Source organism: Quercus lobata, chromosome 9 (genome assembly GCF_001633185.2).
Source record: "Quercus lobata isolate SW786 chromosome 9, ValleyOak3.0 Primary Assembly, whole genome shotgun sequence".
In the NCBI taxonomy this organism is placed as follows: Eukaryota; Viridiplantae; Streptophyta; class Magnoliopsida; order Fagales; family Fagaceae; genus Quercus; species Quercus lobata.
In genome coordinates, this window is record NC_044912.1 from 23,844,161 (window position 1) to 23,869,004 (window position 24,844).

Here is a 24,844-nt window from a genome sequence, read left to right on the forward strand (position 1 = left end):
AGTAGTACATTCGATGCCATTCACGGATGGAGAATTCTCTTCTTTTTGTTTTTTTGTTTTCCCTTTTTGTTAGGTCAAATTAATGGTGCAATCAAGTAATCATTAGGCCGAACATGGAAAGTTCGGTTTAATCATGTATTTAAAAGTCTTTAGTATAGTCAGTACTGTTTCATTTTCCTAAATTCAATGGCAAGCGGTGTCAAATTTCATCCATGCTTTCTTCTCTCATATTATCTTATAGGCCTTTTGGTTACAGCTCATAATGTCCCCCAAGCACAATTAATACCATACTACGGTTAGCATCTCATGAAGGCCTCAATTGGCACGCCACTAATAGACATCTATGGCATTATCGATACAGCTAGTGACCTTGTGTGGACACAATGTGTACCTTGTGAAGTTTGCTTTAATCAGATTCATCCCAAGTTCGATCCTAACATGTCCAGCACATACAGTGAAATTTCTTGTCATTCAAAAAAATGTCAAGAATGGAACCAAGTCCATTGTTCTCCTCAAAATAGTTGCAATTACGTCAATGGATATGCAAGTGGTTTATCCAAAGGTGTTTTGGCCAAAGAAAAAATCACCATCACTTCTACCTCTGGGCAAGCAGTTTCCTTTGATATTGCTTTTGGATGTGCACACAACAATACCATCAATTACAATGACCACACAACGGGACTCATTGCGTTAGGATTAGGGCCTTTGTCCTTTCCTTCACAAATTGGTAGCAAGAGGTTTTCTTATTGCTTGTTGCCATATGGTACTGAATATACTGATCCTAGTATTACAGGCAAGATAAGTTTTGGCAATGGTAGTGAAGTTGTGGGTGATGGTGTGGTTTCAACACCATTTGTAGCTGTGGGAAATCAATATTATGTGACACTAGAAGGAATTAGTGTTGGAGACACATATGTGCCCTTTAACTCTTCAGGTAAGGTTTCTAAGGGCAACGTTTGTATCGATTCAGGATCACCACCATTGACTTTGCCACCAGATTTTTATAATCGCTTAGAGGTGGAAGTGAAGAAGCAGATTTCAATTGATCCCATTAAAAATGAAACTCTAACAGGGACACGGCTTTGCTATAGAACTGAAATTACTAATGAAAATGGACCAAAATTGACTGTCCATTTTGAAGGTGCAGATGTGGAGTTAAAGCCTACACTAATTTTCAATCGACCGGTTCATGCATATGATATTTACTGCTTTGCAATTAGTAATACTGCAAATACTGCATTGGCAGATTTGGGTGACCAAGGATTATATGGCAACTATGTTCAAGCAAATTTGTTGATTGGGTTTGACTTGGAAACAAGGATGGTCTCGTTCAAGCCGACTGATTGCACTAAACTGTAGTGTTTGGCACTTTCATGTAACGTATACGACCAATGAAAGATATATACCTATTCATACTTTATATATATAGCTTAATTATCTTTTTTTTTTTTTAACAAAATAAAAAACGACATCTTTATTTTCATTACAATCTATTCACATTTCTAGTAGATTTCCAAAACCATTCCATTATACATTCATCCCCTCCCCCCCCACCCCCCCAAAAAAAAAAAAAAAAACTAGCCACAAGATTGAGTAGAGACACTTGGGGCCTACGAGGAGGACTGAATAACCAACTTAGGCAGTGAGACCCATTAGTGGCAAGTTGCACAATATCGTTCTATGCTCCAATCACCATATCTGAGTAGAGCAGCAAGCTCTCTCTCTCTCTCGGTGTATGTGTGCGCACGCGGAGGCACGACCTCTCTCCCTATTATTCTCTCTGTAAGGCCCTCTTAAATCTTTCTCTATTATAACTTCTCTATTTGCTAAATGATTAGATGATACTCCCTTTTTTCTTAATAAATGCTAGGTGAATGTGAGTAATGAGCGGATGTTTTTATATAACATATGTATATATGAATTCTATAAAGGTGAATGCTTCTTATTGAGATGATACAAAATAGACAAATAAGGAGTAGTTCTGCACTGGTGCTTGTTCACTTGTGACTTTTTTAAAAGTAATGTTGAGATGATTTGAAACTTGAGTAAATTACGTATTTGGTTCTTAATCTTTTATATTATGTGTTAATTTGGTACCCGACCTTTTAAATGTGTCAATTTAGTCTCTAACTTTTTGTTATTCAATCAAAATGGTATTTGTCATTAATTAAGTGGTGGTGGAAAATGCTTATTTGACTGACTATCAAATATAAATATTATTTTTATGCTGCTTCAAATCAAATTACACGTCCACTACCACATGAAATAAAAATTAGAAAAAGATTCCCACGTTTGTTGAATATTTTTTATTTTCAAAAAAATCTCTTCCTCTCATTTTCCTTTCTTTTCTTTTCTATCAAACACTTCCAAATATCATAAAATTTGCAATTAAATAAAACTGACCCCAGAAACATGATTGCACCATTCCAACATGAAATACTTTCACCAGACTATTTCAATTGAAAAAAAAAAAAAAAAGTATAAACTATAAACCACAAATCAACCATTGATATTGGAAAAGCCATCGAAAGTGAAAAACAAGGCAAAAGGGTCTCTCCCCTCACATCACTGTTTCCCTGAAAAAAAGCCATCAACGGAAAATTTTAAATTCAACCTAAACAAAAAAGAGCTGTGGTAGGCAAAGATTTGACGTCCAACTGCGACCTTCCGGTACAAAACGAGTCCACCTTAATGCTCCACGGGTTCAAGCATATCTGAAATCTGGAGATCAACTCCATTCCAGCAACCCCAGCGTGGTTGATGTCTATTCTATGGTGACTGATTTTGATTTGTTTGGTAGCCAAGAAAATAAATTAATTTGTTTTTCAATGATGATCTAACACATTTGCAATATTTTTTATTTTGAAATATTTTAGGGGGTTTCAATTGGGTTAAATTTCTATAAGTCTCCTATTTTCTAAGCCTTGTTCGGAAAGAAAAAGAAAAATACTAAAGGTATAACAAAATGTTCACAATATGATGTAATAATAACTACGATTGATAAACTTCAACAACCCAATTAATGAATATTTGAATTACATTTATTATAATTGGTAATATGTCAGTTTGTAAGTCAATTTTTAAATTTGGGATACTTTTAGCATCTCTTGTTAAGGAAAAAAAAAGTGCTCAATCATTTATAAAATTTTAGGTGTTTTATGATGAGAATGGACTCTTTTTTTCCTCAGAGAATTTTTTTTTTTTTTTTTTTTTTTTGTGGGGCCACTTTTTTGCCAAGAAAGCAAAGGAAATGAGAGAGAGAGAGAGAGAGAGAGGTTTTTTTTTTTTTTTTTTCATAGTTAGTCACATAAGCTTTTTCCATCTATCACTTATAGATGAAGATTATTTTGCTTTAATAACAAAATCCTAAGGACTAAACTAACACTGTACGGCACCGAGGTACCCAGACCAAATTGGGCCCTGGATTCAGGCCCAATAGCACGGCCCCACTTTTCAAATCTCTGCTTTATACTACCTTCATAAACTGTGAGTTTTAATCTTGTCCCCTAACCGGTGCTCGGCATAAATTTCCCGAACAACTAAGAAAGTCTTTTATCAAGACATACCATAGGGTGCTTGGCAATTCCCAGGAAACATTACTACCAGGCATATTAACTTGAGTTGGAACCAAGTTCCAAAACCATAATCTCAGCATTCCACTCTCACCTAAACACCCACTTACAACAGATAATATTGTACCTTTGATTGCACTAACAATGGCAGTAATTATGACCTCCCCACTAACTTAGGGCTATAAATAGTAGAAGTTGGGGAAGAAATGGGGGTTCTGAAAAAAGGAGAAAAAACCAGAGAGAGAGAGAGAGAGAGAGAGAGAGCGAAGGAATATCACTTTGAGTCTCTGTGCCGAGAACGACCCAAAGTAGGAAATCCTGAAACCCACTTCATAAATAAATTGTGAGCTCAAGTGAAGTTAGGCCCAATAATTTCATTTCTAGCGCGCACAATTGGCGCCCACCATGGGGCCATCCTACGAAACTGTGATTCGACTGAGACTTAAACGCGGGAAATTTTCGAAGGGCGTTCGGGAGGTCAAGCCGAGAGCGGATTGATAGGATCTTCTCGGGGTTCCACATGGCGGGAAAGAACACAGAAAAGGCGTGAGGATTGGGAACGTGTGCGAGGAGAAGAAGAATCTAGCCTGGGAGAAGGATCAGACTAGACTCACCGAATGATGTCGGGTGCCTCGGGACACGGGCAGCGTGATGGTAGAGACCGAGAACTGGAGTGGTTGCGCAGACTGGTAATGGATCTAGAGTTGGAAGCAAGGGGTCGGTGCTAGGGAAGGAACCAAAGCAAGCGAGAAAGGAGGGATGATAGCATGGGGAATCGAGGTGAAGAGGGCTCTAGCCAGTCCGGTCCCTAATGATTCCGGGACCAGTCACTTTCCCGAGAATCACGCCGACGCAAGAACCACTCGCACTCCCGAGAGACGCGTCAACACCGGAACCGTTCAAGTTCACGTGGATATGACGACCGAGGCTCGGATTCACTAGAAGAGCGGCGAACCCACAATGCTGCCATGGATGCCATGAGCCGGGCCTTACGAAGAGCTGCTCGGTCACCATTCTCAAATGAAATTGAACAGGCTCCTATGCCGAGTCGGTTTACACGGCCGCCATTCAATTCCTACGATGGGAAAACGGACCCTGTGGAGCATGTCAGTCATTATATCCACATGATGTCCTTGCATGCACACAATGATGCGCTAATGTGTAAGGTATTCCCCTCTAGTCTTTGCTCCACGGCCTTGAGATGGTTCAATGGATTATGAAAAGGTTCCATTCGCAGCTTCACCGAGCTAATCCAGGAGTTCGACGCTCGATTCATGACGTGCAGTCGAGTGCCGCAACCAGTGGACGCGTTACTTTCCATAAAAATGAGGGTCGGCGAAACCTTTTGGAGTTATGCCAGTCGATATTGGGAACTATACAATGAGATTGGTGGGGGAAATGAGAAGATTGCGGCAAGCACCTTCAGGATGGGGCTTCCCGAAGATTCTGAACTACCGGAATCGCTGATGAAGAGACCTCTCGAGGATATGAGGCAACTTATGAGGCGTATTGAGGATTATAAGCGTCTCGAAGATGATCGGCTGCAGAATAAGGGGAAGGCCCCGTTGCTCGGTAGATCTCGACAGGGCATTATTCCGAGGAGACCACAAAAGGATTTTAGGATGTAGGAATCAGAAGCGCAAATTGAAGGAGTGAATGTGGCGTTCAAAGAACCGGTGCACAAAATTCTAGATCGGATTAAGAACGAGTCGTTCTTCAGGTGGCCGAACAAGATGGGAGGTGGCCCATCTTGGAGAAATCAAAACTTGTATTGCACATACCACAGAGATAAAGAGCACACCATCGAGCAGTGCCGGGTATTAAAAGATCATCTGGGGCAACTAGTAAAGGCAGGGTATTTGAAAGAATTTGTAATGGATTCCGGTAACCGAGATGCCGACCAGGGTGCTCAGTAGAAAAGGAATCCCTTCCCACCACCGTTGGGAGTGATATAGGTCATCCATGTTGCCCCGAGGAGTGTGGCTATGGTTAGGAGAGTATTGACAGTGGCCTGCACGGAGGGAGAATCACCCGAGAAAAGGATGAAAGTTGGTCGGCTGACAATCTCTTTTGACGAGGAAGATTTGGAGGGGATGATCCAACCTCATGATGATGCGTTGGTAGTAATAGCACGGATAAGCGACTTCTTGGTGAAAAGAGTGATGATAGACTAGGGAAGCGGAGTTGATGTAATGTACCCAGATTTGTTCGAGGGGCTCGGATTAAAGAATCAGGACTTGGTGAAATATGATACGCCGTTGGTCTCATTTGATGGAAGAGTCGTGATTCCCGAAGGTCAAATTTCTCTCTCAGTGGATATGAAAGGCAAGGAAGTAATGGTGACCTTTATAGTAGTCAGGTCATTCTTGCCGTACACTGCAATTTTGGGAAGGCCATGGATTCATGCAATGGAGGCTATTCCGTCTACCCTGCACGTGAAAGTTAAATTTCCCACCGAGTAAGGAGTTGTCGTGGTACGGGGAAACCAGCGAGTGGCTAGACAATGTCTGGTCGCCGCGGTCAGGTGGAAGGGCGAACAGGTTGGACAAACGGAGACCACCGAAAAAGAAACTTTATAGCAATTATAGAAGTCCCGAGGAGAAACAGGGGCAGATGGTGCTGAGGAGGTTTTGAAGGTTAGAATTTTCTAGATACTGACAAGTATTTCCAAATAGGCACGAGCATGAATGACCGAGAGAAGGTAAAGATGTTGTTATTCCTTTTGCAGAATGTGGATGTCTTTGCTTGGAGTCCATACAAAGTGCCTGGCGTAGATTTCAAGTTCATTGTCCATAAGCTCAATATGGACCCATCATTCCCCCCGAAAAAGCAAAGGCCGAAAAGAGTATCGAAGGAGCTTGTTGACGCGGTAAACTTGGAAGTCCAAAGGCTGAAGGAAGCGGGAGTGATAAGAGAAATATTCTTCACGGAATGGTTAGCAAACACAGTGGTAGTGAAGAAAAAGAATGGTAAATGGAGGGTTTGTGTGGATTTCATGGACTTAAATTGGGCATGTCCTATAGATCCGTTCCCAATGTCCAAGATTGATCAATTGGTAGATGCTACATATGGGCACCCGAGGATGAGTTTCTTGGATGCTTTTCAGGGGTATCACCAGATTGCCTTGGTGCCCGAGGACCGAGAAAAGATAGCATTCATTTCCCCGGATGCAAACTATCACTATGAAGTCATGCCATTTGGGTTGAAGAATGCTGGAGCCATTTACCAGTGGATAATGATGAGAATGTTCCGAGAGAAAATTGGAGGCACAGTAGAAGTGTACATTGATGATATGGAGGTAAAGAGTAAACAGGAACCACGACATACAGAAGATCTCCGAGGAGTATTTGAGGTACTTCGGCAGCATAAGTTGCGCCAGAACGCCGAGAAGTGTACTTTCGGTGTGGGGACTGGTAAGTTCTTGGGGTATCTGATATTTACTCGGGGGATAAAGGCCAACCCCGACTAGATAGAGGCCGTGAATCGCCTCAGACCGTCGAGCAATCCCAAGGAAATACAAGTATTAACCGAGATGTTAGCCACACTAAATCGATTCATCTCCAAATTTGCTGATCACTGCAGACCATTTTATCAACTTTTGAAGAAGTGGAAGGGGTTTCAGTGGGATGAAGAATGTAACAAGGCCTTTCGAGACCTGAAGGAGTATATGAGGCAAGCACCCATGTTAACGGCCCCGGAGTCCGGAGAAGATTTGTTCATGTACCTCATGGTGTCCAACCACGCTGTGAGTGCTGTATTGCTGAGGGACTGAGGAGTGCAGTAGCCAGTGTATTACATAAGCAAAACCTTGGTAGATGCTGAGATGAGATATCTGCCCTTGGAGAAGTTGGTGTTGGCTCTGGTGCACGCGACGAGAAAGCTGCCACATTACTTTCAGGCTCATACTGTGTTCGTCCTCACCGAATATCCCCTGCAGTCATTGTTAAAAGGATCAGACTTCACGAGCCGAATAGCTAAGTGGGGAACTCGGCTAGGTTCGTTTGACATAAGGTACAGGCCGCGAAGCTTGGTGAAGGGACAGGTTCTTGCTGATTTCATTACAGAATTCACCCCCAAGGATGATGGGAAGATAGTTTGTAATGTGGAGAATCGCCCGTGGAAGGTGTTTGTGGATGGCGCTTCGAATGTTATGAGGGCTGGAGCCGATATTGTCATAATCACCCCGGAGGGCATATGACTAGAGCATTCCTTCGAATTGGGATTCAGAGCCTTTAACAATGAAGCCGAATACGAGGCCTTTCTAGTCAGATTGAGGGCCGTATTATGCCTAGGCACGAAGGATGTGGAGATTTATTCAGATTCTCGGCTGGTTGTTTATCAGATCCTAGGAAGCTTCGAAGCTCGGGACTCTCAGATGAAAGCTTATCTGAGCGCAGCTAAGCAAATCATCAACAAGTTTGGGACAATAAAGGTAGCCCAGGTAGGTCAGGCACAAAACAAACACACTGACTCACTGGCCATGTTGGCCTCGTCGACTATCGAAGATATTCCTCGGCTCATCAAAGTAGAACTTATAAGGGAACCAAGTATCGGTATGGAAGATAATTGTAACCTCGTCGGGGTTTAGGTGGCCGTGGTATCTATAACCAAGCTGTGCTGGATGAACCCAATCATAGACTTCCTAGCCGAGGATAAAGTTCCCGACGATGAAAAAGAGGCTAAGAAGATTCGTTGAGTGGCTCCCCGATATTGGCTGTCAGCAGATCGCAAATTGTACCGGAGGTCTTTCACAAGCCCGTACCTTTTATGCTTGCATCCCGAGAAAGTAAATGAACTTCTGACCGAGTTGCATGATGGAGTGTGTGGCGGTCATGTTGGGGGGCGATCTTTAACACATAGGGCGATGACCCAAGGGTTTTGGTGGCTGCAGATGCAGAAGGATACAACAGAATATGTCCGGAAGTGTGAACAATGCCAAAAACACGCCCCTCTAATCCACCAGCCGAAAGGTCATTTAAACCCCGTCAGCAGTCCATGGCCATTTGCATAATGGGGGTTAGACATCCTCGGCCCTTTTCCCCGAGCAATAGGTAATTGCCAATTCGTGTTGGTGGCGGTTGATTATTTCACAAAATGGGCGGAAGCCGAGGCCCTGGCCAATATTCGGGATGTGGACGTGAAGAAATTCATATGGAAAAACTTAGTCACAAGGTTTGGGGTGCCAGACTCACTGATATCAGACAATGGGCTACAGTTTGACAGCAAAGTTTTCCGGACCTTTTACAGCGATCTCGGCATTAAGAACAAATATTCTACCTTGGCGTACCCACAAAGCAATGGCCAAGCTGAGGCAGTGAATAAGACCATTTTGAACGGGTTGAAGAGAAGGTTGGATGGGGCAAAGGGGAGGTGGGCTAAAAAGTTACCTAACGTTTTGTGGGCTTACCGTACAACTCCCAGAAGATCCATGGGGGAGACCCCGTTCTCCTTGACATATGGGGCAGAAGCCGTGATACTGACCGAAGTGAGTTTGTGTAGTGCACGGGTCGCGGGATTTGACCCCATCCAAAACGAGGATTTAATGATGGAGCACTTGGATTGGTTAGAAGAGTGCCGGGAAGTAGCAACCATACGGCTCGCGGAGTATCAACAGAGACTCGCCCAAAGATACAACCGAGATATAAACGGTAGGGAATTCAGTGCAGGGGACTTGGTGCTGAGAAAGGTTGTGGGAAGCATGCGGGACGTAGGTGCAGGGAAGTTAGCTCAAACATAGGAAGGACCGTACAGAGTTACCGCCATTGTAGGTGCGGGGGCTTACTACCTAGAAGACCTTGACTAGAGGCCATTCCCCCGGCCATGGAATGTCCACAACCTAAAGAAGTTTTATCTGTGACCATTCATACACGAAAACGTAAGTCCAAATCTTGTACTCCCTTGTAATCAAGTTAATGATGAAGTTACTTGTCTAAGCTATTTTCAATTTCGTTATTGCGCTTTAAGTAATTGCATATTTAGTACGAATGGAAAACACTAAGGATAGAAACCTCATTCTCGGTTCGATCAAAATCGCCGAACAGGTGAAAACCTTATCATTCTTACAAAATACTCTAAGGACAGAAACCACATTTTCGGTTCGATCAAAATCGCCGAGCTGGTGGAAACCTTATCATTCTTACAAAATACTCTAAGGACAGAAACCTTATTCTCGATTCGATCAAAATCGCCGAGCAGGTGGAAATCTTATCATTCTTACAAAAAACTCTAAGGACAGAAACCTTATTCTCGGTTTGATCAAAATCACCGAGCAAGTGGAAACCTTATCATTCTTACAAAAAACTCTAAGGTTAGGAATTTCATTCTCGGTTCGATCAAAATCACCGAGCAGGTGAGAGCTGTGCTCCAGGTTTTGAGGCACCATGCCGTTCACATTCTCAGGAAAACAAACATACGTTGTATAAACACGATATATTAGGGGTCGATTTAACCCGCCGTGCAGGTAACTCCCGACCAAACATGGGAAAGAATAAATAGCAACAACAAAAATAGATGAAGAAAGGCAACACCGAAGATCAAAGTAAAGCACTCACAGGCATGGTCCAAACAAACACACAATGAATAGATAGTCATTCAAATCAAGTTAAAAGCAGAATTAATGTCTCATCGCCAAAACTCGGCAACCGTGTACGGGTCATCCTCGCGAAATAAAAAAGCTGTTCAGTCACCACAATCAGGTGACGTAGGCAAATTTACCAAGAAATAAAAAAAAAAATGCAGTAAAAAGAAGTAAAAGCATGAGAAAAGCAGTACGGCAAGTAATTTAGTAAGGTGGAGGGTCCAGTCTGATTGGCTGCTTCGGGCTGCTGCTGATCGGCCATGGGAAAGTGTAAGTCCCCACCGAGCTGATCTTGAGCATTCGGGATGCTGGTGGCTTCCATTTCATCTGGCTCTACATGAGCATTGATCTGTTCCACTAGCTCCCTCATACTTGCTGTTTCCTCCTCCTCAACGGGCACTGGGGGATCCTGCACGGCAGTGACAGAGCTTGAAAAGGGAATCTAGACGGGATCTCTCAGAGGGGAATCCTTGGGAACCCCTAAAACTTGCAGAGCAGTAAACCACCCAGTTTCAAAACCCAACCTTCGAGCTTGGTTCACCACTGGTTCCGCAGAATTCTCGACATCAGCAAACCCTTCATTGTACCATTTTTCTTCGCAAGCCTCCAAAGCCGCCCTTAGGTTGGCAAGTTCCTCTGCTTGGGCCGTGTTTAAGCTAATTGCTTGAGCTAGCTTGCATCTGTTTCATTCTGCTTAGCCAAGAGTTCCGCGCACCTTTTCTCCGCAAAAGCTCTATTCTTCTTCGCAGCAGCAACCTTCTTCTCGGCAGAATCAGCTGCCTTTAGTTTTTCCTTAGCCGTTTTGGCAGCTGTCTCCCGTGCCTCCCTCTCTCGATCAACCTCTTCGGCAAGATCCTTTGCACGAGCACCCAGAATATGGGCCAATTGAGCAGCCTAACAAAGACAGAAATTAGTACGGCAACGAAATGAAGAGGATGATAAGTAATTGACAAATAGAGAGTTACCACGATAGTATGCCACTATAATCGGCACCCTACGGACTCCTCCGACCATTCTTCGAAGGCATGTACATCATCGGGCATAAGGAGAGCCGTGGCCAAGGTCTGAGCAATGCGGTCCCCCTCACCTTTCTCCCACATCCACACACAGGCAATTGAAGGCAGTGGCTTGCCGTCCAGCAAAAACTTAGGCTTCCACGCCAGCGCGGCTTGAGAGTAGGACGCAACACCCGGCTCGACTTGGGTTTGCGGCTCGTGATTGATGATACCTTCTGTTGGCCGAAGAGGAGTCTGAGTGGCTACATCTCTCGGACCCATGGGCGGCTAATCGGGGGCCCTCTGCCTTTTCCGGGCTCGGCTGGCTTGAGGAGGGGGAGGCGCCTGGGTTTGGCTCTGAGAGGGTGGGGGTTAAATGGCTTGCCGTGCACCGGTACGAAACGATCAATGGTCATGGTCTTCCTGGTCACCATGTCTTTGCCGAGAAAGGGATCGGTGGTCGATAAGTTGGTTACGTCAACTGCAAGATGCTCGGCTTCCTCTACAGGGGCCTTAGGTTCAACAGGGTTCTCAAGGTGAGCTGGTCCTTAAACAAGAGCTTCTTCTTGGATAGCCTTGTGAGCTAACTCTCGGAGACACCGAGACACGCGCTCCGCAGACTCGTCCCGCAGAGGCGCTAGCTCGACCGAGTAGGTGTAACGCTTTCCAAATTCCCTCGCCTCGCCGATCGTAAGCTTTGGCGGTAGAAAATTCGCGTACCGAACGTCTATATACGACAAAAGTGGGCTGTCAACTAACATCGCCTGTTTGAAGGACTGCCAGGTAGAATAAATGGGTTCTACCCCGAGGATCAGATGTGAGGCTTGGAGCTGTCCATCCCAATACACAAATATCTCGGAACGAAGGATGAAATTCAAATCTCTGACGTGGACAGTTCTAATGTCCGGGACTAACAATTTACCCTCTGCAAAGGAACGAGATACGATGTCAACAACTAGTAATAAGAAGTCACTTCAATAAAAAGAAAAGAAAAAGAGAAACGGTTAAGTCAGAGATTGGTACGAACCCACTTCACACCGTGAAAGGGGGCAGGAGATCTCCCCGGCAAACCAGTTGCCGCGCACTTGGACAAACTCCCCGGCCAAGTTCCTATTCGAATCAGGTAGGCATGATATCAGCCGTACCCGATTATCCCTAGTCTTTAAGTAATAGTTGGAAGTTTTATTCCCACAGAGACTGTACATGTGGTTTATGTCATGGTAATCCAGCTATAAATCAAAGGTGTGGTTCAACCTACTAACGCAGCTAACTACCCGGTAAAAATTGGGAGGGAGTTGGTCGGAGCACAGCCCGTAGTACCTAAGTGTGCTAGTCAAAAGAGGGTCCACAGGGAACCTAACCCTATCCTCTAGAACTGCCATTAAAGGAAAAAAATCTGTACCATGCCCTCTATGGAGAGCGATTTCGCCCTCGTGGCAGTAAGCCACTTCCACGTCACCGGGGATATTAAATTTTTGCCTAGAGGTGGCCAAAGCCGCCGGGGCCTCCTGGAGATAAGAATAACCCATTTTTGAAATCTAATACTGTGAGAGGGAACTCGTAGAAAGAAGTTGAAGAAAAAGGAAAGGGAAGAGAACTTACTTTGGGCTCTAAGGAAGAAAGGGACTCTGGGCTGGTAAGTAAGCGCTTAAAGGAGTGATCGGCAGAGAGTATGCTCAAGAAATAAGAAGTGAAAAAGTGAAAGAATGTTCTAAAGAGAACTATTTATAGGAGCGGAAGAGGACATGAGAACGTTTAATCAGCAATAAATAGGCACGATTCACGAAAAACCCTACGAATGCCAATGATAACCGACACGCGCGCCGCTTCGGTTCACGAACCGTCAGGCAATAATAACAACTGAACCTAGCGCTCCGAAATAGCGCGTCTTTTGAGAAGAGCATTAATGGGGAGCCATAACCACATGAGTCCCTAGTCGTGGGGCTTTCGAAACAAGAGGGCCTGGTCGGTTCCTTGATTCTTCCCAGCAGCCGGGCATGTATCAAGGGGGGGCTAATGTACGGCACCGAGGTACCCAAACCAAATTGGGCCCTGTGTTCAGGCCCAATAGCATGGCCCCACTTTTCAAATCTCTGCTTTAAACTACCTTCATAAACTGCGAGTTTTAATCTCGTCCCCTAACCGGTGCTCGGCATAAATTTCCCGAACAACTGAGAAAGTCTTTTATCCAGACATACCATAGGGTGCTCGACAATTCCCAGGAGACATCACTACTAAACATATTAACTTGAGTTGGAACCAAGTTCCAAAGCCATAATCTCAACATTCCACCCTCACCTAAACACCCACTTACAACAGATAATATTGGACCTTTGATTGCACTAACAATGGCAGTAATCATGACCTCCCCACTAACTTAGGGCTATAAATAGTAGAAGTTGGGGAAGAAATAGGAATTCAGAAAAAAGGAGAAAAAACCAGAGAGAGAGAGAGAGAGAGAGAGAGAGAGAGAGAGAGAGAGAGAGAGAGAGAGAAAGAGAGTGAAGGAATATCACTTTGAGCCTTTGTGCCGAGAACGACCCAAAGTAGGAAATCTTGAAACCTACCTCATAAATAAATTGTGAGCTTAAGTGAAGTTAGGCCCAATCATTTCATTTCCGGTGCACACAGACACATATAAATGTTGGGACCAAATTAACACATATTCTAAACGTTAGAGATTAAATACATATTTTACCCTTGAAGCTTTGAATGGTTAATTCTAGAGATTTTATAAAGTTAGTTGATTGTAGATTTGTAGTGTAGTGTTGTGTGCATATTGCTATTTCTAACAAAAATAATTAGTATCTTTTATAGATGATTATTAAACATAAAATAAGATGATAAATAGTTAAATACAACTTTAATTTGTCAAAGGCTTTGTAGCTGAATCGACACCTCCTCATGTACAAAGTGCTTGGGAGTCTAGGGGGGAAAAGATTCGAGCTGCAGTTACATATTGTAATTATTTCTCAAAAATAAAATACAACTTTAATTTTATATGTCGACTTTTAACAGGTGCATATTGCACCCATTAAGATAGCAATTAATACAAATTTTGTCAATCTATTCCAAAAAAAGAGTGCCACTTTTAAAATGTTCACAAGAAGTTAACATTTTTTTTTTTAATGAAACCAATTGACCTTTGTTCCATTTCCCTCCCCGGCAAAACTATTTTTTTGTATACTTCTATGAGCACATTTTTCTCTTTATTTTTTATTTTTTTGTGTGGAGATATTAAAATCATTTTGAATTTTTATTCTATATATATACTAAATAAAAGAAATGATTTATTAATTTTTACAATCTCAAATAAAAATAATGATTTATTACTATAAGAAATGAACGATATTAAATTTCTCTGTAAAAATATAAATATATTTTTAATTATTAAATCTATGATAAAAAAATAGCTTTTTATTTTTGTTTTTTCGGTTTTTGTTTGTTTGTTTATACTTTATACTTCATCCCCCTGAACCCCAAGTCCTATTTCCATCGGTCGACATGAGTGATGATAGCTCTCTAGAATAATAAATATTTGCTAGCTCCTTTTGGAAATCTTATTCATGATACCCAATCTTAAGACGCATCTTTCCAACGATACAAACTTTCTCTTATCCACGGAAAGGGTAACACCACAGCTCATCTCCAAGCTTGCTAAAGAAATAGCAGATATTGTTATTTGGTTGGATAGTACTCTTCCTGATGTATTTGTTTCAGATCAGTTAGTGTTCCTTGTATTTTGTTTTATTCTTCATTTGATTAATACAAAGTCTTGACAGTTTCTAAAAGCCAAATAAATAAATAAAGCAATTTATTTGTAAAAGAGATCCCCCTTCCCTTTCAAGTGGTCACTAAACCGGTCTGGTATTCTTAGATGCTTTCCTTCCTTTCATCGAAAGATGATCATGAAGAGAGACATGTGGGCGCAACTAATTAAATTTTTACACTTTTTTAGCAGTTGCGAAAGACAAACTGTAGAAGTAAAAACATTTCTTTAAATTGCTGGAAATATGATTAGATCACAATGAAAATAAAACCTTTTTTTAAAATTTAAAAAAAAGAAAAGATAATTAAGCTATATTTTATAAATATAAGTTGGGAGGAGTATATTGATCGCATAGGTTACGTGAAAGTGGCTGCAAACTCCACAGTTTTGTGCAATCAGTCGGCTTGAAGGAGACCATCCTTGCTTCCAAGTAGACATGGCAAAACGGGTCAAACCCGTTTTGACCCGACCCGTTTGACCTGCAACCCGTTTGACCCGTAACCCGATTGACCCGTTTTGACCCGCGACCCGATTGACCCGCGACCCGATTAACCCGACCTGAACCCGAACCCGAACCCGACCCGCACGTTTTGCCACGTTTACCAATGTTGAGTAGATTTAGATTGAGCTGTAATTTTTATAAAATATTTACTTATTCTTTTTTACTTAATATGTTATGTACTCCATTATAGTTTGTTATTTTTTACTTGCCACCTTTATTTTCTCTTCCTACTTTAAATAGATTGAAGATTATACCAAGATTAGTTTCTAGAAAACTAGAATAGGAGTTGCACCAAATTTGGGTATCAATTTAAGTGTTTAGTGGTAATTGATAACAATATCACTAGTGAGAATCTAATCACAATTAAAGAACTCATAAACAATTGACAGATTGCATCTATTTCCAAAAAAAAAAAAAAAAAATTGTTTGAAAAATACGGGTCAACTCGACCCGACTCACAACCCGACTCAACCAGCGACCCGTTTGACCCGCAACCCGATTGACCCGACCCGAACCCGACCCGACCCGCCCGTTTTGCCACGTCTACTTCCAAGTCATACCCAATCAAAAAATTTGCTTGAACATAGTTGCCATATACTTCTGTGCCATCCGAAAATTCATTATATGTACTTCCAATATTTGTAATTCCATAGCAATAATATTCATATCTTTTAATCGGTCGATTAAAGGTTTGTATAGGTTTTAACTCCACATCTGCACCTTCAAAATGGACAGTCAATATTGGTCCATTTTCATTAGTAATTTCAGTTCTATAGCAAAGCCGTGTCCCCAATAAAGTGTCATTCTTAATGGGATCAATTGAAATCTGCTTCTTCACTTCCACCTCTAAGCAATCGTAAAAATCCGGTGGCAAAGACAATGTTGGTGATCCTGAATCGATTAACATGTTGCCCTTAGAAACCCTACCTGAAGAGTTAAAGGGCACATATGTGTCTTCAACACTAATTCCTTCTAGTGTCACATAATATTCATGTCCAGATTCTCGATCTACAAATGGTGTTGAAAGCACACCATCACCCACAACTTCACTGCTGTTGCCAAAACTTATCTTGCTTGTAATCCTAGGATCAGTATATTCAGTACCAAATGGCAACAAGCAATAAGAAAACCTCTTGCTACCAATTTGTGAAAGAAAGGACAAAGGCCCTGATCCTAAACCCAATGATTCCCATTACATGGCCATCGGAATGGAAGTTACTGTTGTGTGAACATCCAAAGGCAATGTCAAAAGAAACTGCTTGCCCGAAGGTAGAAGTGATGGTGGCTTTTTCTTTGGCCAGAACACCTTGGGATCCACCATTTACATATCCACTGACGTAATTGCAACTATTTTGAGGAGAACAATGGACTTGGTCCCATTCGTGACATTTTTCTGAATGACAAGAAATTTCACTGTATGTGCAGGACTTTTGAGGATCAAACTTGGGATAAGTCTGATTGAAGCAGTCATCACAAGGTACACATTGTGTCCACACAAGGTTACTACCTGTATCGGCAACGCCAGAGATGTCTACTGGTGGAGTGCCAATTGAGGCGTTTATGAGATGCTGACCGTGGTATGGTATTAATTGTGCTTGGGGGACATTATTAGCTGTAGCCAAAAGGCCTATAAGATAATATGAGAGAAGGAAGCATGGATGAAATAGGACACCGCTTGCCATTGAATTTGGAGAGATGAAACAGTACTGGCTACACTATAGGCTTTTATATACATGATTAAACCGAACTTTCCATGTCTGGCCTAACGAATACTTGATTGCACCATTAAGTTAACAAAAAAAAAAAAAAAAAAAAAATAGAGAGAAGAGAATTCTCCATCCGTGAATGGCATCAAATGTACTACTATAAACTGGAAATTTTAATAAGCACCAAAATTTGCTTCTTTTTAACAATATTTAAAACAGAGATTGTAATGAAAGCAATAGTATCAATATATCATAACAAATCTTTTGTTTCACTAAAGAATAGGTCATCAATCCTTATTTAATTTTCCCAAACAAAAAACCTTATTTAAGAATAAATTTGTTTATCTAGGCCTCTCGGTTTTGCATGTCAAATGCGCCTTTTTATTTATTTATGAAAATAGGAATAATTTTTTTGCTTGGCTTTGCGATTTAAAAGCAACAGCTTCGCTTTGTTCATTTATTTATTTTTTTAGAAACTGGCAAGACTTTGTATTAATCAAATGAAGAACGAAACAAATTACAAGAAACAATTGATCTCAAACAGAAACATCAGAAAGAAAACTATCCAACCAAATAACAATATCTACTATTTCTTTAGCTTTGCAAAATAGGAGATGAGCCGTGGTCTTACCCTTTCTACGGACAAGAGAAAGTAGGTACCGCTAGAAAGATTCGTCTTAAACTTGAGAATCTTGAATAAGATTTCCAAAAGGAGCCAGAAAATCTTAATTATCCTAGAAAGCTGTCATCACTCTTGTCTAGAGACGGAACCGGGACTTGGGGTTCAGAGCGACAAAATGTATTAAAAAAAAAAAAGGGACTATTTTTATCATATATTTAATAAGTAAAACTATTTTTTAGTAAGAAATAGGTTTTTTTTTTTTAATTTTTTTTTATAATATTTGAGATAGTAAAAATTGTTTTGACTGGGAGAGAAATGGAACAAAGGTCTATTAGTTTTATTAAAAAAAATTAACGTGAACATTTTAGATGTGACTCTTTTTTGGAATAGTTTGACAAAATTTGCATTAATCGCTATCTTAACGAGTGCAACATGTATGCACAATTCAAAAGTTGATAGATACCACCGCACACCCTCAGTGCAATAGTCACTCTATAAGTATAAGTGCTTGTGAGGTGTGGTAGGTAAGGGTCGGGGTTTAAGTCTCCAAGAGGGAGTTTCATATACATGTACACTTAGATTAGGCTAGACTAGAAATTCTATCTTGTAAAAAAAAAGTTGATAGATAAAATAAAAGTTGTATTTATCATCTTATTTATGTTTAATAATCATCTATAAAGAAAGATAATAATTGTTAATTGTTAAAAATAACAATATGTACACAACAGTTAAGTATTAACCATTCAAAGTTTCAAGGCTAAATTACTTTCTTGTCCCTAACCTTTAAATTATGTTAATTTGGTTCTGACCTTTCAAATGTGTTAGTTTAGTCCTTAGCATTTTATTATTGTGTCAAAATGATCTCTGTGTTTAAGTGGTAGATGGAAAATTTTTATGTGGCTAACTGTGACAAAAAAAATTGCATCCTTTCTCTCATTTACATTTGTTTTCTTGGAAACAAGGCCAGCCCAAGGACTAGGCCTAAGACCCTACTAAAAAAAAAAAAAAAAAAAAAATTCCCCTAGGAAAAAAAGGGTCATTCTCATCGTAAAAGGCTTTTTTTTTTTTTTTTTTTTTTTTTTTTTTTTTCAAATGAGTGATGCTAGGGATACCTGAAATTTAATTATAGACATACAACTGACAAGTCATCAATTATAAAATAAAAAATTCAGACACTCATTGATTAGGTTGTTGAAGTTCATCAATTACAATTATTATCACATTATATTGTGAACATTTTGTAGTACATTTTGTATTTCTTTTCTAACAAGGCATCCAAAATAGAAGAGCAATAGAAATTTAACTCAATTGAAACCCTAAAATATTTCAAAAAACTGTTGCAAATGTGTTAGATTATCAACGATAACTAATCTCTCCTAATAGTTTGAGAATTTAACTTTTGTAAACTAATTTCTAGAAAGTCATACATCAAATAATATCTATCTATCTCCCTCTAAAAAAGAAGACGTAAAATTAAATTTTAGATTACCGTTTTACTTAACTATGCATCGTCTTATATCCAAATTAAAGTAACATTCTCTTAAAGAAATAAAATAATTTTTTTTCCAATTTTTATTTTTGTTAAAATTTATGCTTCAACTAAGATATCCAATCCTTTATAATTAACTTTAGTTTAGTTAGTATTATTCATCAATTTATGAATTTAATACAACAAATTAGTCTTCATTTAATTACTAGTATTAACTAATTTTATTTAATTAATGTTTACATATAAAAGGCCTCATATAAATGTTTCATCTTTGGCCCCAAATTTTGTTGGGCCGGCTTTGCATTCTTGACTATTAGAATATAGTTAAAACCTCATATTTGGTGAGGATAATACTGAGAGAGAGAGAGAGCATGTTGCTTTGCTCAGATTTAGTGGCCGGAGCCCGAAGTGGTGTCATGTTGTCTACCTTTACTAGGTCTCATTGCTTTGCCTCTGGAGTCATGCCTTACTACCATAGTTGGTCAGCCATTCTCACAAGTAGCAAGTGCCCTTACTCAGTTTCCTATTTATGTTTTTTTTTTTTTTTTGATGGAATGGTTTTGGGAATTTACTGTGTAAGATCAATCTGATTTTGGTTAAATTTTTTAAGGGCCTGGTCTAATTTGTTGAATGATTGGGCTAAATTTTCTTGAGCTTTTCTCTTGGTGATTTTGTGGTTTGGTCAATATTTTTTGGGCTTGTTCATTTGTTTTTTATGGGCATTTTGCTTTTGTTGAAGATGGTCAATGATGTTGTTAGGGGGCCAAGTGTAATTTTATTGGACAAACTTTCTAAAATTAATTACACACATATATATTAGTATTTTTTTTTTTCATTTTTTTTGGGGGGTAGGGGATCGGAGAGGCAAGGAAAGCCCCCTAAGGCCAAAGCAAGCCCCAGCCACCATAGAGGCACGATATTTTTCCCTCAAATATAATGAGAATAAGAAATCAACTTTTTTAAATTTAAGTGAAGTTGAGCAACAAATACAGGTCATTAAGCCTTATATGTAATTTTCCTATTCATTTATTCTTGTTTAGCACCAGAGAACTCTTATTTATTTTTCCACTCTGTGGTAGTTGATAGAGCAACTCGATGAGCATTAAAGAAAGCGGTCATAGAAGCTTTAGTAAAAGTTTAAATTCATATCATGTTCTGGGAATGCCTTTAGGCCAAGTTGCATTCCTACTATTTAGAAAATCTTGTTTTTGTCTAGAAAAGAAATGTAGTTCCTTATAAATTGCAAAGCCAAAAAAAAAAAAAAAACAGAAAAAAAGAGGCACATTTGCCATGCATAACCGAGGGGCCTAGCTGTTGCTCATGAAAACATTATCTTTATTGTTTGTAAACAAATCGAGTTTGGGATATTTATTTCCCTTTTATTTTAGACAATTGAGATCACATGTTGAAGATGGTATGTAAGAGTAGGCCAACACATGTACAATCTGAATCTATATGTAAAAAGTTAAGAGACCATGCTGTCTAAATCCGATTCTAGAATGACATTACAGTAGCTAATTTCCACACACACTGTCTAGACCATAATGAATAATTGATCTATGTTCTGATGTGTTATTATTGGTGTTTCCTAGGTGTAAAGAGTAACCTCTTAACCAATTCTCTTCCCAGAATCCCAATCCCTGGATTACCGATTACACTTTCCATCTGTTTTGAGTTTAATACATGGGGATTGGGGGGCTGTCCAAAATATATGGCGGTTCCCGTTTATAATTTTATGTATGCACCTTGAAGGAAAGGAGATTTTTTGACAGAATATTAATGCGTTCATAGATAATCATGATTGCCAAACAGTGTAGGCTAGCAACAATGGCGGCTCTAGGAATTTATCTTAGGATGTTTCTTAGGAAGCATAAATTACACAATCTAATAAAAAGAGAAATTCATATATTGTCGACAACAATAATAATAAAAACATGCAAATACATAAATTATTGTTGTTTAGTTGTTTCATTATTTTTCTTTACTGACTACTAGCAGTCTAACACACACCCCACTATGCATTAGGACCAGGGACGGAACTAGGATTCGAAGTTGAGGGGGGCAAATATAATTTTTCTTTGGCTTATTTTCAAAAATCTTAAATATATACCTACTATTTAATATTTTAAAATTTTTTTTTGGGGGGTGGGGGGCACAACCCCTCTTAGCCTCAACATGGTTCCGTCCCTGATTAGCACACACCCCACTATGCAGTAGCACACACTCCATGTGCATTATCTATGGCTCAACCCATTGGCTAACATAACTTAAATTTTTTTTTTTCTTTTGTAATGTATTGGTCAGTTACTTATATGCCTTTACTACCCTGCTTGTCCACTTTTATGCATTTACTGCCTTTACCTGTCCACTTTCCCAATTCAAATATCTAACCCTACGGCCCCATGGCCCCCATCCACCCCCCACTCAAAAGACAAGAGTCGCAAGAGCCAATCACAATTACACAAAACATTAAAGATATAAAACATTCACAACACACAAAATTCACAATACACAAAACGACAAACTCACAAACCGACAAAGTCAAAATGTCAAATAAAGGCAATTACACATAAGATAAAGCTATTCAATTCCAAAGAGAGAATCTCATTTTTTTAGTTCAAAGAGAAACAGAGAGAGAAAGCTCCGCTCTCACTCTCAAAGCACAGCATAGAGAAAAAGAAAGAGAAGTAGAGAATTGAAATACCTTGAAGGGCGGTGTTGCGGTAGCACGTCGAGGACTCAAGGCCAAGCCAAGGCAATCTCTGATCTAATCTCGTTGTCGCCGATGTTGATGTGCTCTGGGACCAGGGGTGAGGCAGGGTCTGTTGCTGTTTCCCTGGGGTCTGGGCTTGCTATGTTACAATTTATTTTTTATTTTTTATTTTTTCAAATTTTAGTCCAAAATTGTTTTTGGGCTTTTTCTTTTTGCTTGAAAGTAGAACAAATTATGGAGCAAAATTTAATTTTATTGGCATAAAAATAAAACTAAGGGTGTTCCCAAATTTTTTTGAAGGGTAGATAAATAAAAAATTTTAAATTATTATATATAATTTTTTTTTCTTTTTTCAGGTTAGGGTGGTCCTGGGACCACCCGGGCCTTAAGGTGGGGGGGGCCACCCTAGCCTTAATGTGGTGCCGCCCTTGGCTACCAAGGCACCCCTTGGGTTGTAATAACATGTTGCATGCAAGGATCATTCTCTCTTTATTCTCTCTCATTTATTTTATTTTAACATAAAAAAAAAATTTAGAATAGAATTAGGATCACAAAATCAAGGAATAATTCGAATGAAAATATCGCTAACAAGAACACGCACAAAAAGTGGGGCATAAAATTTCTATTTGTAAGTTGAGATGCTAAGTTAGTTTTTCCATAACAACAGATACTTTGTCCAAAGAGAGAGAGAGAGAGAGAGAGAGAGAGAGAGAGAGAGAGAGAGAGAGAGAGAGAGAGAGAGAGAGAGAGAGAGAGAGAGAGAGAGAGAGAGAGCATGTTGCTTTACTCAAATTTGGTGGCTATAGCCTGAACTGATGTCATGTTGCCAGCCTTTACTGGGTCTTATTGCTTTGCCTCATGAGTCTTGCCTTACTACCTTAGTTTTTCAGCCTTCCTCACAAGTAGCAATGTTTTTGCTCAATCTCTCTCTTTTCTTTCGTTTTTGATTGAATGGTTTTGGGAATTAACTATGTGAGATTAATCTAGTTTTGGTAAAATTTTTAAAGGGCCTGGTCTAATTGGTTGAATGATTGGGCTAAATTTTCTTGAGCTTTTCTCTAGGTAATTTTATGGTTGGGTTAATCTTTTTTGGGTTTCTCATTTGTTTTTTAAAGGCATTTTTTTAAAGATGGTCAATGATGTTGTTAGGGTGCTGTTGAGGTTTGAAAAGGATCATAGTGAAATAAACCCAAAAAAGAATAAGTCAAGCCCAAAAGAAAAATTCAAGCTAAGCCCAAAGTAGTAGATACAGGAGACCCATGAGGGAATAAAAGAAAGGCCCAAAGGATCCTGAAGCCCGGAAAAAGAAGCATAAAAAAAAGAGGACCACGGCAAAGGGTAAGAAGCAAGGATCCTGAGGAACCATCAATAGGCGCGGATCCCTTCAGGCACAAAGAAAAAGGAAGACTGGGACAGCTCGATAGAAAAAGACAGAAGAAGAAAACAAGAAACAAAAGCAAAAAGAACGCGAGCGACGTCTCATGGCACAGACAGAAAAGGCCTCTGGGAACCAGGACAGGGAAGAAGAATGATAACAAACGTCTTTCAAAATGGCAGAACACGATTCCACCCAGATAGGAAAGAAAAGGGAAAAGTGGAAGACGCCAGAAATAAGGATGCCGAGAAGGGCATACCTCAGCGCATCCCAAAGAAGGTGGCCAACCAAGAACTTTCAAAAGAATCAGAGCTGAAAGAAGAAAAGAATGGGAAAAAAAGGAAATGGGACTTATCAAGACGATGGGAACAGGACGTGCTCTATTTGCAAAAGAGCAAAACAGGGGAACCAACGGTTCCCCGGGAAGACCAAAAAACTCCATTATAAAAGGAGGGGATGGGTTGTGAAGAAAGGGCAGCGAAAAAAGAGAGAAACACAAGAAAGAAGAGATTCTCTAGAAAAACTATCAGAAAAATCTGTGAAGAAGAGAAAATACTAAGGGAAAAACAAATATTGCTTCCCGGTATCCTGTAAAAGCCACTATTGCACATACTCGGATTCAACGAGAATCAAATTTTGCAAGTTTTGAAGGCTGAAATAGCCATTCAAGACTGTAATTTTTGAGCTTGATTGAACCTTGTATCACGTCCTAGTGAGTTTTCTGTAATCCAACAGATAATGCATTAATGAAACATGCTTCATATTTCCTGGGATCCCTACAACATTAATTTTTTTATCGCTTTACTAATCCTGTTTCTTTCCTTCTGAATTTACCTTGTTAATTTTTGGCACCCTTCGATATCCTTGCTTGTCATTTTTTCTTATATTGTCAGGAGGATCCTCTGTATCCTACTTAATTCTTAAACAGCTCGTTAGCTGCGGTGAGTCAAGGCCCGGTTCACCAAATCCTCCTTTTCATTTAGGCCCGGGATCCTTGGGCCTGAGTGTCACGAAAAAGGCACCCTCACATTTTGACGACTCCACTGAGGACTGGGCAAAGAAGAAGGAAGAAGCAATCCCTTCACAGAGTATGCCTCCAAGACAAAGAAACAGCAAAGGAACTAATGTGCCACCTATGGCCTCTGAGCCCGTAGGAGAAAACGAGGTACCTTCCAGGCAAGGAGGCGGGATACCCCTGGTAGAACATGAGGTTGTGTCAGAGCAAAGACACGCAAGGCAGGAACCAGACCTCATGGCCAGGATGATAGCAATGTTGAAGGATCTGGAGCAAGAAGTTCTTCTTCTTAAAGAGGGCAGGACATAGGAAATCAGAGACAATGTTCCCCCTACTGGTCACCAAGATGGGACGCAGCCAGAAGGAAGGTCAGCAGTGGGAGAAAAAGCTAACCCTCAGTACTTAACACTGACAGATGTCAATGCCCTCCTAGAGCAAGAAAGGGAAAAACTCTCAGGGATCCCCAAGCAATTCTCTCGGGATCCCCCATTCCCTCCAGAACTGCTTGG

The 24,844-nt window shown here is 40.2% G+C and overlaps 1 protein-coding gene across 1 annotated transcript; it reads left to right on the plus strand.

Moving 5' to 3' along the window:
* Positions 1-306: 306 nt before the first annotated feature.
* LOC115961433 (aspartic proteinase CDR1-like) lies at positions 307-1,359 on the plus strand. The gene has a single exon (XM_031080418.1). It carries the CDS (start codon positions 307-309, stop codon positions 1,357-1,359), a length of 1,053 nt encoding a protein of 350 aa, XP_030936278.1.
* Positions 1,360-24,844: the final 23,485 nt, after the last annotated feature.

What these genes read in the sequence shown, in the direction of transcription:
- LOC115961433 (XM_031080418.1), top strand. Translation starts at nt 307, where the DNA reads ATGAAGGCCTCAATTGGCACGCCACTAATAGACATCTATGGCATTATC.